Here is a 16,267-nt window from a genome sequence, read left to right on the forward strand (position 1 = left end):
TGGAAAAGCAATTACCATTATTGCACGTGTTTCCATTGGAATCGGGGTCGCCTCCGAACAAACATCGGCAAACGTGCCCGCCGTCCGGACCAATATCACACAATAGCCCCTCATCATACCCGCACGGATTCGATTCGCAAGGATCTAATCTCTCATCACAATTGGCTCCTTGAAATCCGACGGGACAGTTACAAGTGTATTCAGTCGCCGAACCCTCGACCGCCCTACACGTGGCTCCGTTCCTACAGGGCATGCTCATGCAGGGATTAGATTGACACTCGCGTACGTTATCTATTGACACGACTAATGAGTCCGGACGACCCAATTTCTTTGTGACTTGATGACGTATTATTCTCAAGTACTTCACGCAGCCGATGAATCCAGTTCGCGTCCCGATATTGTCGTAAACTCTGAATGGGAACAAATAACCATTTGTGTATTTAAAAAAGTAACGAATATTATATCCGAAATTGAATTTCGAATATTTCGTTACACTATCGAAATAAAATATTCAATTTAATTAAGCGGATATTCTACAAGCATTACGTACATTTAATAATACAAAATGTATTTATTACATGCTCTGACGTGTGTTGGTAACGATGCGTTTCATTCTCACTTTTGTTTTTTACCTACTTGCAATTTATTATAAAATTTTAAATACAAGATTATTTTGTTATATTTCAATGCGAATGAAATAATAATTGATATTCCATTATTTAAATTGTAATTACACAAAATAATTTGAAAATAGAATATTACGATACCTGGAATAATTAGTAGGAACACTGCCAATATAAGCGTCCTCGGCGAGATCTAAAGCCTTCAAACTGCCACTCGACTGACCGACCACATCTTCCATATCATCAACGGATAGAATGCCGTCCCGATGATATCGTTTCGCAGAAACTTTATGATACTCGTTTAACGTTATTTTTTCGAGTGATGTTAGAATTATTGCACCATTTCCAAGATTGTACCTAACAAGAAAATTATTACCGTTGATACGTAAAATAAGAAAATTACTGGATATACATTTTATTCGTTTCGGTTTCATTTATTTGAAGTTATAGATATTCGATAAGCATCAAAATATTGAGCTTAAATTGAACATTCGTAAATCAAGATATGAATAAAAATAAGGACTTACCTGAACTCCAAATACCCGTTAACCAATGCGAGCGAAACAAAATCGCCCGTTCCGTCGGATTTCTGCTGATTGTACAATATGACCCCATTCTCAGAGAATGCCTTAAATTCAATATCGATGTTCAACTTATGGTAAGCCTTTAACGGTTTTAGGCGTATATAGGACGTGCCGTCGAACGATGGAGTTTCGATGTAAGTTGTTGGCGGAGCGTCTTTGATATGAGATTCACAGTTCACTCCGGTGTATATATCGGAACATATACATGTATACGTCGAACCGGGTAAGTCTATGCAAGTACCGAGATTGTAGCAGGGCTCGGATAAACACGCGCTATATTCCTCTGTTGTTTCTTGTGCCATTTCCTCTGTAACATATGATATTTTGAAATATGCGAAAATATTGAAAATGTTTCATTGAAAGACAATTTCTCGTTGATGTGTCTATGAATGTTTATACACATAGGTATAAAAGTCAGTAGTGCAAAGGATTAGGGATTCGCTGGATTTCATCCCCATTCCAAGTACTAGCTATACACTTAATTGGAGAATTGAAGACGAATATTAGTAAGTAGTATCATAAATGTGTATTAATTTATGTACATACATAGTATATGTATTTTTTATTTTTATCATATGGTATAATAATTTGGGTCTATTAAAAATGAAATCATTAAAAATTTAATATCAAATATGAAATTACAGCGTTGGCCGTCTTTATTTTATTTACTAAAAAATAATCATATTGTGTTTATTTTGAATAAATAGTTTTCATTATTAATGTGGTTGTTCTTCCTTTTACATTTTACATCTATTGTGATTAATCAATACTTTATTAATATATATAATCTATGTCATTACCGTTATCTATATATCATAAATAGATTTAATTTTAGTTGATTGTTAATTCCAATATAATTTGAAACTTACTTAACAATATTTAAAAGGACAAACACCACAGATTTGAAACACGCATTTGTAAGTACGCATCAACGATCTGATGTGATCCTGATTGAAAAATTGAGCGGGTTAATATATTGTGTGATCTATGCATAGAATTTATTTTATGATTAATGATGATGATTTTATGCATAGTATATATTATTCTCCTCAAACGAAGGAATTTCAAGCAACATAGATGAAGTGTATAACATAGATAAATTTGCTTGAAGCTCCTACTTATACAGATTGCGTGCTTGCACTGTTTGTCTTCCAGGAGTAGCAAAATCTTTTAACATTGATCTTAATGTGCGTTTAATTAATTTATATATTTATATTTTATTAGAGGTTTATTATCCATGCATAATAGTGTAAATAACTCACCAACACACGCCTTTCTGTGCTCAGTAGGTCTATATCCGGGGCGACACACACAGCCACCACGCGCACAGTGTGCTCCGGGAAGGGCCGAACAATCCGCGTCCTCCACGCACAAGTCTCCGAGCAAAGCGCCTACCGCGCCCACTGTAGCCGTTGTCGCGGTTTGTGATCCTAATATAACCAGAATAAATAACCATATAGATTTGATTATCATAAACCTACAAACTGTCTATAAATTAAATATAAATACAATGAAAACTATTACTAGCTTAGATGACTATGCTTTCAAGAGCTTTTGATTTCAATGAACTTAACATTCCAATAGAATCTTCATGCTTTTAAACATATAGGTACTTATTTATTATATGTATCCAGTAACTCATATAATAATAAAATATCGGCTCTTAATATTTATCCGATGTTTCGTTTGCGCCTATTAAATACTAAATTGCTTTGACACACTTTATTGTAAGTAATATACCTAAACAAGAACGTAATATCGCGTCCGAATTCCATCAATAACTCGAGTATTATATTAGTTACACAAACATCGGTTATTAGAAAGTTACAAATAAACTTATAGCTTACAAATGAAGTTAGCTAAGAATTAACAAAACAACAACAAATTCTCCATCATTACATCGGCCCAACAAATAAGTAAGATAAATCGGTAACTAAGTTAAGGATACGAGGAGCAGTGTCACGAAGTGACAAGGGAAACTGCTCACACAACGAGCCGAACTGTAATCTCAACAAAATTAACGTGATTAAGATGAATTGAGCTGTTACTTAAATACGAGAGCCGGATGATGGTCTACAGTTAATTAAGTAATTTCGAAACTACAAATTTCAAAACTTTCGACTATCGCGTTATTTGCGAATTTCGCCAAAGTGCTATTCCAACTTGTTACTGCAAATTAAAAAATCAAATGAATAGTCTACTTTATACCTTTTTCAGTTTTAATAAAGCATATAATTATACCGACGATTAATTGCTCGGTGAATGAGAAAATACCACTTAGCGTCGTCTATTGAGGAAATAATAAAACGTTTGAAATTACCAAATTGCTTTTGAACTGATAGACAATAGACACCGATTGTCTCTCAGTTACTTACCCTTCAGTTTTTGTCCCGATAGAATGCTGTCAAAATCACTCGGTGTCTCTTTTCTCGTCCATTCATATTTGTTGTAGTACTTGTCGGGGTTGAGTAAGTGTCTCGTGGACTTCGAAGCAGCTCCATCGTCCTGTTGTGTAAACTGTATAGGGGAGGAGGGCCGCAGGGGACCAGCTGTACCAGCCACTTCAGACAGCTTACAGGGCCCGAAGGCTTGTACTACGATATCTTCTTGCGTCCGACAGGCTTGCAACTTTAGATGGCACTCAGATTCGTAAGTTTTACCGTCGCTTCCGCATACCTGTTGATTTTTATTGGGGTATAGCTAAGTTGGAAGGAATTTAGTTTGTAAATGAACTCTAGTTTTGAACGCTGAGAGACTAATAAACAGTCTGCACCTGTTGCAACTGAAGATTTAAATAAACTTTTTTAGTATCGTAACTTCGTGCAGGCGATATTTAAGCCGCTCTAAAAGAGACTATATTCTTACGTTATATTAGTTAGAGTGTGACTATGACTAAAAACTAAAATATATTAAGTTAAGCTTTAATAACGGTAAGTACGGGCTTAAGTCTGATTTAGTGCGATTGAGGTTTTCTCCCAATTACTTCTTTCGTTAATGTATATTGCTCTCTACGGCATCATTAAGATCTTAACAACGAAATGTACTTTTAACCCTAAAGTATTAAAAATATATACTATTTATTTCTATTCGAAATTACCTTTTAAATTTAATTATTATTAAAATTTAAGGTAAGTAACTCTTAATTTTAACACTCGTAAAACACAATATTTACTCATCGGCATAGTTTTGTCGCTAAATGATCACAAATGCAATTCCATTATAAACAACGCTTTTAGATTGTAATTAATTGGTAAATTCTTGTAATTGTAATGAGGTCACTGTCGGAACACAACGCATTAAGGCACGTGTATTCAATCCTATTATCGTCGCTATGATTTCAGTACAGTTATGCTCATATTGAAAATTATAATATCGAAAATATTTTTTTGAAACAGCTTAAATGTATTTGTTAAAAATCTCAGCGGAATATCTTATTATTTAAGTACAGTCATGCTTATAATTATTTGCAAAGGCATACCTACAGATATAGTACAGATCTTTTGGTTTGTATTTTGTTTTAACGACAAAAATTTCGATTTCTTTTTAAAAATTTACAAGCTCAAACATTTATTTAATGCAGTCTCACTCTACTGATGCTGATAAATAATCATAAATTTAATTACAACTAAGTTCTATACTTAACTGTCCAGCGATATAATCTAATTGCCAAGGTCTTACAAATATATTTAGGTTAATATCGAATTAAGCAGAAACTCATTTTGAATATAAAGTTATCTTGTTTTTATGTGTATATCTTTTATTTTTATTTTAGTAGGAAAATAAAAAAAAGCAAATAAGTCAGTTTATGATAAGCATTCCTTTATTCATGTACTACCAATGTCTTGTGCCTGCAATTATACTGGCTATCTCAGCCTTTGATCCAAAATACAGTATTGATGTTTACGGTGTTAATGTAAAACGGTTTTAACTAGTTTATACAAAACTAATACTTTATAGTTTATTTAATGTGGACTTAACTACAATTCATAATTCAGATTTGTTTAAATTTCAATATATAAATGAATGAGCTCTTACCAACATGTTCAAGTCGCTGTCGGGGCACGCGGCGGCTGCGCACTCGCACAGCGCTCCGCCCGTACGCTCCGTGCACACCGCACCGAAGTAACACGACAACTCCGCACAAGACTCCACCACGCCTCCGATTTCAGCTAGTGAGATATCAATATTATAGAAGTGTGGACTGAATCTCATCACTAAGGGTGCAGCCGTGAGAACCAAGTGTAATCATATTCGAAGGTCGGAGCTTAAACTTAGGATAACGTTGACACTTTTTTTAACACTTTTACACAATTATTTGAACTCGAGCTCGGTGATAATCTATAGAATACCTTGATTCAAAACGTTACATAAAATCTTCAATGTCAGGTATGTAAACAAAGACGAAGGTTAATTAAACTAATATATAACATTTTTTATGTTATAAATTATAAAAACACGACTGACCTGAGTGAATTAATGAAATAAATAATTTAAAAACGTTACTCTGTACGATGTAAATATTGTAACAATACCCGAAATTTGTTCTGGCATTTAAAAGTTCCGGTGGAATAAAGAAACACAAACATATACCTATCCTATCATGAATTCTGAAAACATTAAAATCCTTTTTTGGGAAATCGTGTAAAAACAGATATAAAACAGTGACAAACCAAAGTTCGTATAAAAATGTCTCCACAACAAGCACATTCTGAAAAGCACTTCCGGAAATAAGGATTCCTATTGTGTACAATATTTTTATTTTTTTACAATCATAATATGTTTTAAAATTATATTTTTATTTTCATAATAATTTTATGTTACTAATTAATTATGTACGGTTAAATATATCTTAACTCTACTTTTCTGTTTCGTTTCTGAGGTTGATATTTTTTACGAAAAGATTCTAATAAATTTATTTTTCTTTTTGAGACTACTTCCGTGTTTAAGACCCGAAAATCTATTACCATTATTCTCCATAAATGACTAAATTCACGCTTTATAACACTATAAATTATAATAAGCGTTACATCTTTATTCTTAACAGAGCTACGCCGGATATAAAGGGAATAAAAAGTGGTCGTAGAGGGAAGATATCCCAATATAAAAAGCAATATATCAGGATTATCGCGCACTTACGATCGGAACAGCCGTTGGGTCCTAACCGGCGACGGTGGTCGGCGCACACCGTACACTTCTGTCCCTGCACGCCGGCGCGGCACACGCAACGCCCCGTCATTTGCTCACAGTCTTCACGAACTGAACCGAATGCTGAACACCCACAGGCTATCACATAAAACAAGATTCCGTTATCCCTACACATCATAACAAATATCCGTAATCGGCCATCTTTTTCTTGTATGTTATTTTAAAAGGGTGATAGCAAACTTTTCCGTTGAAACAAAAGTTCAATCAAGATTTTTAGAAATACTGTCTGCATGGAGTTTTGAATAAGATTCAAAATAGATAGAATTCATATTTGAAGTAGCATAAAAGCCCTAAAATAGACATTCACATAAACTCTAAATAAATTTTGCTTTTAGAAAATATTGAGTGTAAAATAAATAGAAAAAATATTGCTTAATAATTATATTGATATCATTTTAAAACTCACGTATGCATCCAGTATGACCGGAACCTATTCGAGGCAGTCCCCAATATCCGGGCTCGCATCTATCGCACTTAAGGCCGCCCACGCCCGGACGACAAACGCACTGACCGCTGTCATCGCATCTATCGGACATGGAGCCGAGCCGGTTACAACCACATGTCGAAGTAGCCACCGGACAGCCTTCTTCGCCCGGACCGGTCGCTGCGGTCGAGCCGTCCGGACAACAACCGTGAACACTCTCCGAGCAGTGTGCACTTCTCCTGTCATCTACTTGTTTTGTGTCGTCTGGGTGGAATAAATAATGAAAACTATAAATAAAAGTTTTTACATTCTCATATATAACCAATATTTTATTCACGTTGCATTTTATAAGATGGTAACAAAAGACTCAAAGCGATAACAGCTAGCGTGATTGTATCCAATTTACTCGTAGCGTCTTGTACCTTAACCAACTTCACTACGACATTTCATAAATAAGCAGTTGTATTTTGCTCTATAGGATGAAAGGGTCTTATTATAAATTTATATAATACGCTACGTTTTGATATATAATGGCCACAATACTCTATATGCTTATTCCACACACAATTAAGATTTATTATTGGTTCGTTTTATTCATATTTAAGTAAGTAAATTTTACATTTCATAACATATCGACGATTCTATTACAAATGTCGAATTAAAAAGAAAACATTTACAAATTTCGAATTAAAAAGAAATATATACTCGGGCACATTATGAACTTAATATTTTTTTGATGTGAACTCACTTTTAGGACAACATCTAGCGGCAGTTAACGTTATGTGGCAATAACTCCCCGGCGGGCAATCCTGGCGGTGGGGGCCATTACCGCAGTCGATTTCCAGTCCCGTGGACATATCTATCATTGCCTTGTTATTACCGCACGGTCTGACTTCCATACCTGCATACAAATTTATCGATAAACTAAATATTCATAAGCGATTTGAAATTGGTTAAATGTTATTTGGTAGTAAAACCGTATTCCGAATGAAGCATTTTTAGTAAATCATGCAAATAAAATGACGAACCTTTGCACAAATCCAAAGGTCTCAGTCTGAGCTCCAACTGTTTCTGACAGCCCTCCTTCCGCATGGCGCACAAACTCGGGTAGAGCCGAAAGTCGGACGCGCAAACCGGAAAATATTCATCGTCGACCGGACATTCGAAAAGGCAAGAGCAACGCGGGTAGCCGTCGAAGCCGACCTCGCAGCTGGCGTCGAAGTCGCAGCGGATGTCACGGCACGCCGAGGCGCTCGTGCTGCCACCGAACTCAGTCGCGCCCAAGAAATCCGTCGAACCCTCCTCGGCCTCAGTTGTGGTCATCGCGGTCGTAGCTACCCCACACCGAGTCAAATATTTGTGTGTTAGTCAAGCGGCAAAGCGTAAAGTTAGTTAATTGATCGGGGATGGGTTGCTTTATTGGAATTACTGCTAACGATTGGGTTTGAGGACAGTCCGAAAATAAACATTTTCGATATTTTACCGGCGTCGAAAATTATATTGACTTATACTGATTAATTTTGTTATAGGATAGGATAAGTTTGTAGTGTTAATTGTATAAGCAGTTAGTAGGAAAATTTGGCGAAAGCAGTATAGTCGGTTATACGTACTCATTGCAATCGGTGGCACAACAGCGAGTCTATCTTTGCAGTCGCCGTAGAAGATCACATGAAGTTTGGCTGGAGGTGGTAAACGACACGCTGCTTTTTGTAGTTCGCATTCGTTAGGATAGGTCTGCATGGTGCTACCGCAAACGGGTTCGCGTGGCGCACTCGAACAATCCGTTGGACACAAGCATTCACCGGCCACACAGTGAGCTCCAAATGAGCACTGTACACCTTCACACAGTGCTGTAACAAAGTGTAAGTTACATACATCTGCTAACTTAACACACATTTAAAAAATCAATGTCAACATGGTAGAGGATTCTTCGTGTAGATAAAAAAAAATTATCAATTTCCGGTAGTAGTACAGTCAATCAAAATTTTAATTCTAAATTCAAGCTAACGGATTAAAATAAATTTAACCTCGCATAACGTTGAAAAAAAATTTCGGCTACTATTTCATATCAAAAATGTAACCCGATAGTTTTTATTCCGTATTACTTTACTATGTATTAATAAAAGAAGAATTGTACATAATTTAAACAAATCTAAAAGACTATAAAAATAAATTTACACATCGACAAAGAAAAACCTTGTATAAAAAGAGACAGTTTCCCGCCCTCACATATTCCCAACAGTTTAAGATGATCCAATAAAACAATAAATTTCCCGCATACAACGCCATTACTGTACGAGACATGTTCTGGTTTCCATTTACTGAAATGAAGGATGAGAGAAGACATCCGTGAAAATTTAATAACGATTGTTTACAACTTCTGCGCAAAATGAAAGCCTCGTGAGAGCGGTCGATTACTAGCCACTGAGAAAAGAGAAATAGGTTGCTAGAATTAAAAATATATTTGCCCGTGGGCAAGAGAAAAGTAAAATGAAATAGGTACGGTAGCTAATTAAAAAGTTTGAGAACAACTACACTGTAACTCATTAGAATTTTTGTAACAGTTTCGAATCAGATATTTCCTTCATTTTCATTTCATTTGCACCTCTGTAATGACAAATATTACAGACTTGAAATTGGAACATATCGTTACGAAATTCTAATAATAAGACTACTACAAAGGGATTATCATAAGTTCAGCGGGCGGTTTATATGATCGGCTGTTTTCGCATATATTTAAACTACCTCCGTTAATTTCACAAATTGGGTGTCGTTAGAAGCGTATAGCGCGACCAGTGGTTCAAACTATATGAAATCAAAAAGCCGTATTGGACATCTATTGAAGGAATTAAAACATCAATTTCCAAATATGTAACTTTAGCTTTTACTCGCTGTTTTGATTACCTGGACCTGATAATTGCATATGATTTATAAATTACGTCTGAGATATTCGTTTAGGCTATAAACATAATGTGATAGTCATTTATTTATATATTTTTTTTCTATATTACTTATGTAAAACCAATCCACAAAAAAAAACAAATTTAGAAAAGTACGAAATGAATATCTACTATATCTATCTTTTGGTGTTTGAATATCGTTAATATTTGTATTTTGACATTGTTCAGAATATATAATTGGTTTAAATTAAGACTGATTTAATCTTCTTAGGGCTAATGAATCGACTGCCTTAATATATTGTATTATAGACAAATTTACAAGAGACTGAAATTGCGTGCTACACAAGTCAAAGCTATGTTTTTTATATTCAAGATTGAAATGTTACTCTACATTCAAAATAAGTAATTTTCACTTTCGTAAATTAAGACAAATTTCTTATTTTCTTTTGATGGTTTTATTTAATTTAAATTTAGAATTATATCAATGAATAAACCTTTGATATAAATAATCTCACAAAGTGATAAGTGTAAATAGTACATGAAGTTGATAAATTAAATTGTCACAAAGTAATCTAAAATCGGACATCAGAAAGACGACTCACTTTATCAGTCTTAGTTTTGGATCGTAGCTAAATATAAAACACTTTAATCCTTTATCGATCTGTACCCTTGTAAAGAAACAAGCATTATGCTTTCAAAGGAATCCCAAAATAGCCCTACGCTCAGGTTAAATTCGATTGAATATAGCCGAGATTTTAATTAAAGCCAAATCATCGAGAAATCCTCGTTTTTTATTGAAATACATATTTCATTTAATTACTTAATGAACTTATATTATTTACATTAGCAGCCTGTAAATTTCCCACTGCTGGGCTAAGGCCTTCTCTCCCTTAGAGGAGAAGTTTTATTGCACATTCCACCACGCTGCTCCAATGCGGGTTGGTGGAATACACATGTGGCAGTATTTCGTTGAAATTAGACACATGCAGGTTTCCTCACGATGTTTTCCTTCACCGCCGAATTATAAACACGAATTAAGCACATGAAAATTCAGTAGTGCTTGCCTGGGTTTGAACCCGAAATCATCGGTTAAGATGCACGCGTTCTAACCACTGAGCCGTCTCGGTCTCGTCTCTTATATTATAATCCATTTAATTATAATGTTGTGGCTCGATTCGACATTTCCTTCGTAAGGAAAATAATAAACGCAATTAGTCCCACAGACATAGCATTAACCGTATGTTTTTCAGACTATTCGTAGCTGCAAGGGTATTTAAACGGCCATTAGGCGTCTACGAAGCACGTTTGCATTAACTTGACTGGAACCTTAGATAGTATAAACATATATAACGCGTTCGTATAATTAGAAAAACACGTCGGTGTTTGGATTTTAATTAATTTAGTATAACTTGTATCTGCAAAAGGGGCGGTCGAATTAATTATAATTTATTTCTCTCCGGCAACAAAATGTATTTGTCCAATATTATAAAAAAACTGTATTTATATTCAACGCCAAGTAAAATATAGTAGTATAAATTTTATAGAAAATAAATAAATATACTTTCAAATGGGAACGCTTCGTTAAGCCACGAATACACAGCGCTGCGATTGCCTGCACCACACTCCGTTTTAGATCTTGCATATTTATTAAAACTATAACCCTCTGACATAAATACTGTTATTCAACACGTTTTCAAGAAGAGGAAAATCAAAAATTTCTGATTCGATTAAGATAAATAATATAATATCATGTAGTCATAAATCAATTAACTTCAGGATGATGTTCAAATAAATCGGTAAAAGGCCGTCAGAAGTATGGCGATGTTTGTAGTACACTATTGCATTAAATACACTTTTTATATTTTATCCTCCGAGCTCCGAGATTTAAATGAAACTACATTTTATGTTAAGAGAATTTTTAAAATTATATGAATTTTTAATTTTTTCATCTCTGTTTTATATGACAGCGCATAGCTTTCGAGATATTATACATTTTAGCCTTTATTATTAGGTACTTAAGGTTGTACATACTTATATGGCCTTTGATGCCTGAACATAATCAGATATTATTTCATACAGCACGTCAATCTTCATATGAAGATCCTTTGTGCCTCGGGTCTATTATACTTTACACGCTGACAAAGTTTAATTAAAATTTTAGACAATATAGCTTCTAATTTGGTACATAAGGCTCTTTATTATTATTTTTTTACAAATAAAATAATTAGAAACGTATATTCACATTAGTTAAGAAAGCTTTGTGCAAGGCCGTCTGGGTAGGTGCCACACGTTCAAAAAAATCTTCTACCGTCAAACAGTAATACTTAGTATTCTTGTGTTCTGATTTGAAGACTGAGTTAGCGTAACTGGATACCCAAGGGACATAACATCTTAGCCTCCAATATTGATGTTGCATTGGTGATGTAAGGAATGATAAATATTTCTTACAGGGTCAATAACAATGAACTATTTTTTTTTAATTATTATAAGTCTTGCCAACTGGCAATTTTGGAGTAGATTTCGAGTTTGTACTTTCAGAATACTTCTAACCAGTACTTGTTCATTTACCTTTTTATACTCCTTAAACGCCTTAAGTAGTGATATATTTTATGCATAAGTTACTTGGCAGTCCAATCTTACTCGAAATGAGTGAAATCCATCAGCATATTAATATTGTTCTAAAAGAACAGGAATGCCCGTTTGCAAGAAATCACTATCATTTATGTATATATCATATGATGTAAAACATCTCCTAAAAGTGAAGACGAAAATAAATTCAGGATTAAACCTGCGACTTTTATCAGTAGACAATCCATTGAGTGACTGGCGCTTCAAAGGCCTAATCAATTTTAAATTATCCACAATTTAAAATACCGTCACCACCAAATTATAATAACGTTTTAAGTTTTTGTAAGTAAGTGTTTATAGGTACTTCTGTGTAAAGATTGTGTAAATATTTTATTATGTTAAAAAATTATCGAATTTCATGGAAATGAGTATTGTGAAAGGTTAACTAATATTTAACAAAGTGCTAAAACTTGGTCGATAAACGTAATCAGAGTACCAAAAAATATTGCTATTGTTTCTCGACGAAAAAACATATATTATAATATGATGTCAAACACTTATTGACCTCGACCTTTCTAATAACATATTAATATCCAATATTATATCAATAGACACCAATAAATCAATATATTCAACCAGGCTGACTCTCATCCTGCAACGTCGGTGCAATCTATAATAATATGGATTTACTGCCGGCCTATTCTGTCAAAGTGTAATGGAGCGTATATTATTAGGTCCAGCTTGACATGAGTTGTGTGACTAAGCTTGTTCAAACAGGAGCATTTGGGCGACTTAGCCACACAAATTGCGAACCAATGATGATATTTCGGTAAACAATAACTTAATGATGAGTTATTTATATTCCTATATTATTATATGTAAACTGTATTAAACACGGCTTCAATAGCTGGATAAATTTTCTTTGTCGCCCTTCAATTTTTCAAGCAAACCCAAATAAACGAACCCGAGACGAACAGGCATACAAATATCAAAATATATTATTATTGTATAAGATATTGATTAATTGAATTATTCTACACTAATTGTCGCAATTTGTCCTCGTAAGAACTGGATGCCATTAAGTCAGATAATATATAGTCGTCTCAGTATTAAAATATTTGAAAATAGAACACCTCACAAGATAAAAGAAACTATAAGACTTAATAAAGGCATTTCTCTTTGCGATTTTTGATTTTTTTTTATTGCAACGTTAGTTACTGGCAATATACGTTTTTACTGAACTAAAAGTGTCATCATGCCTAATGGAAACTGTCAGAATCGGCAAACGATAAATTTAGTACAATCACGATACAAAACGAGAAACGACTTTAAGCCAAACGATATCTGCTTTCACACTAAGCCATGTCAGTTGCAAGTCTAATTTTCCAGCATCCATTTTTTAAATATAGAACACCTGATTGTATTTGATATATTCTGCCTATAGATATCATATAGAAGCCTTTCCTTCCATTAACTAAAAATGGCATCCTTGCATAAGTAGTGTGAATACCTACTGTTTGGTATACGTCTTCATTTTAAACTAATTAGTAATTCATGTTCGGCTAATGAAACTATTTAGAACTCATTTCTAATTCTTAATTTTAAGCCACTTTAAATTCTAATTCAATATCAATTAATTCATCAATCATCGTTAACATTTGATACCAAATATTTAGTTGTGTTCCAGATCTTTCTATCAAATACAATCTTAAAATGAATCCGATAAATAATTAGCTCTAAATGAACCCGATTGTAGATGAAATAGATAAAAATTTAAAAAACTGGTTTGACATATCACGCTACTGAAAAGTATTCACCTGAAATTGCTACTCACCACAGTCCCCCTTGTACGCGAGCCGCAATGTGCTCTGTTCTCGGCACGTCGTCAAGTCCAACTCACAACGCGACGGGTATGTCTGACCGTCAGTTCCACACACGACGTCCGATTCCTATAAAAATCTTTTATTTTAATTCAGCAACTAGGAGTTAAGATCAGTTTAGACTTACAAATAGCATGTATAATTTTACATTTGTGAGAAATTACATACATAGGAAAACTTATAGATTTGTATTCGAAATTCAAAATTGTTACAGAATAAAAAATATGTACATATTTAAGTTCCAGGTAAAAATAAAAGCGAGATATTTTTTACTATAAAATGTATTTAAGCCCGACGTCTGAACAATATTTTGAATGGATAGTAAATAATAACAAACCCGAAAGTTCAAATATTTCTATGAAATATGCAATACATGAATCGGTTTTAGACGATCGACTACTCCATGGAAAGTGATTTGAACCGTTTGAACCTTCGATACAATTGAATAAACAAAAACAAATTGAATTAAGTTTGGCATCTCTAAATTTTTATTAATTCTTTAGTTTATTAGTATAAAATAATTTGCGGTAACTCTAGGGAGCATGTTTTATTAATGATTTTAATCATACATGTGATTCTAAATATAAAAAAATAAAAACAATAAAATAGACTATACGCATATATTCAATAAAATTAATTACTTTCCGCCGTTATCAATGTGAAATCAATTCACCATAACGTGTTCCTTCATAATTTTTTTTCAATTATTTTTGTGCGAAAAACGTCGGTCGTGTAAAACCGAAACTCATGAACCCTTTATAACATAATCATATCCAATCTTGTTTGGTTGATTGGTACGAGATAAAGTCGTAGAAATTAAATTTTAAATATGATCGCTTAATGAGCGATATAAATACAAACAGCTTGAAAATAATTTAAGTGTAATCAATAATACACGAGCGAGTAAATAATTCGAATCCCGGCAGTTAATACCCGTTAATACTGACTCGCTTCGAACATTTACATTACTAAATAAATATTAAATGTACAATATTAACGTCAGTTGTTTTGCAATCATAACAACTGATCCCCGCAATAATTTTAATCTGGGAACATGAAACGCCGCCACATAATCACTATATTGGCGGAAATTACCTGATTTCGTTTTCAAGGTTTTTAAAATCAGCGCTCTATATAATTAAGGTAATACGATCGATACCGAACCTAGAAATTATTCAATGATTTCATTTTAATTGGATATGAATTTATAAGTGAATGATTAGATATATTCGTAATTACTTTTTCGTATTATTCATTTTATGTTTCCATTTTGTATTTGTTTGTTCAGTAATCAGGACACGAAATTTCGTTTTCAAATTAAAGCCCAACTGAAGGTATGTATATGTGTTTATATTAATTCATCTTGTGTTGTACGGTAAACGAAAACATCGTGTGAATACTTGCATGTGTCAGATAATACGTGTATCCCGTATCCCGAATTAAAGCATCGTAATAGGCCTTGCCCAGCACAGATACATTACAAGTTGTAATTTTACATTTTACTTTACCTGTGTGTTCGTGCAGTTATGATTGCAGTGGCATACAGGGCGACCAGAGTCAGCGTCTACGTCGCAGTCCCCTCCACCCTCGCATATCATGTCCGCACATGTTTCTATACAAACATAAAACAACCTCAAACTATTAATTGGTCATATTTGTTTCTAAAATCTATGGGATTAGTTCATTATTCTATATAATTTTGTATTTATTCAAGACAAAATATACAGTCATTTTATATCGATCAACATTTAAAAATAGTTGCAAAAATCAGGACCGCTTTGATGCGGAATTCTGATTAATTATCAACGAAATTAAACTATTCCTCTTGTTCTCAACTGAGGTTATAAATAAACGGTCAAACTATATTAATAATATTGTTTATTACGTGCTTAAACCTTTATTCGACAACTATTTCGATACTCGGAAAACATAATTTGAATGCTACCGCTGAGTGGATTATGCCCTAAAATGCAAAATACTTTAATAACTTTTATTGGCCTTGTAATCCCAACAACTCGACAAAAGTATTTGCAAATGTAAATTGATGTAATCAAATAAATTTATCGTCCAATAAAAATTCGTA

The 16,267-nt window shown here is 33.7% G+C and overlaps 1 protein-coding gene across 2 annotated transcripts in view; it reads right to left on the minus strand.

Annotated features, from left to right (window-relative positions):
* LOC125070593 (agrin-like) overlaps window positions 1–16,267 on the minus strand; it is a 55,973-nt gene that overhangs the window by 8,142 nt on the left and 31,564 nt on the right. Inside the window, exons 9-21 of one of the 2 annotated variants that reach the window (XM_047680562.1) lie at window positions 15,693–15,796; window positions 14,139–14,253; window positions 8,447–8,686; window positions 7,865–8,170; window positions 7,585–7,737; window positions 6,819–7,100; window positions 6,344–6,490; window positions 5,243–5,376; window positions 3,583–3,883; window positions 2,470–2,637; window positions 1,151–1,514; window positions 768–980; window positions 16–410 (exon numbers count right to left, since the gene is read on the minus strand). In XM_047680562.1, coding sequence (XP_047536518.1) covers window positions 16–410; window positions 768–980; window positions 1,151–1,514; window positions 2,470–2,637; window positions 3,583–3,883; window positions 5,243–5,376; window positions 6,344–6,490; window positions 6,819–7,100; window positions 7,585–7,737; window positions 7,865–8,170; window positions 8,447–8,686; window positions 14,139–14,253; window positions 15,693–15,796 — 2,922 coding nt within the window. The remainder of the gene's footprint in view (window positions 1–15; window positions 411–767; window positions 981–1,150; window positions 1,515–2,469; window positions 2,638–3,582; window positions 3,884–5,242; window positions 5,377–6,343; window positions 6,491–6,818; window positions 7,101–7,584; window positions 7,738–7,864; window positions 8,171–8,446; window positions 8,687–14,138; window positions 14,254–15,692; window positions 15,797–16,267) is intronic. The other variant, XM_047680629.1, reaches the window with a different exon arrangement.

The sequence above is a fragment of the Vanessa atalanta genome, chromosome 1 (genome assembly GCF_905147765.1).
Source record: "Vanessa atalanta chromosome 1, ilVanAtal1.2, whole genome shotgun sequence".
NCBI classification, from domain to species: domain Eukaryota; kingdom Metazoa; phylum Arthropoda; class Insecta; order Lepidoptera; family Nymphalidae; genus Vanessa; species Vanessa atalanta.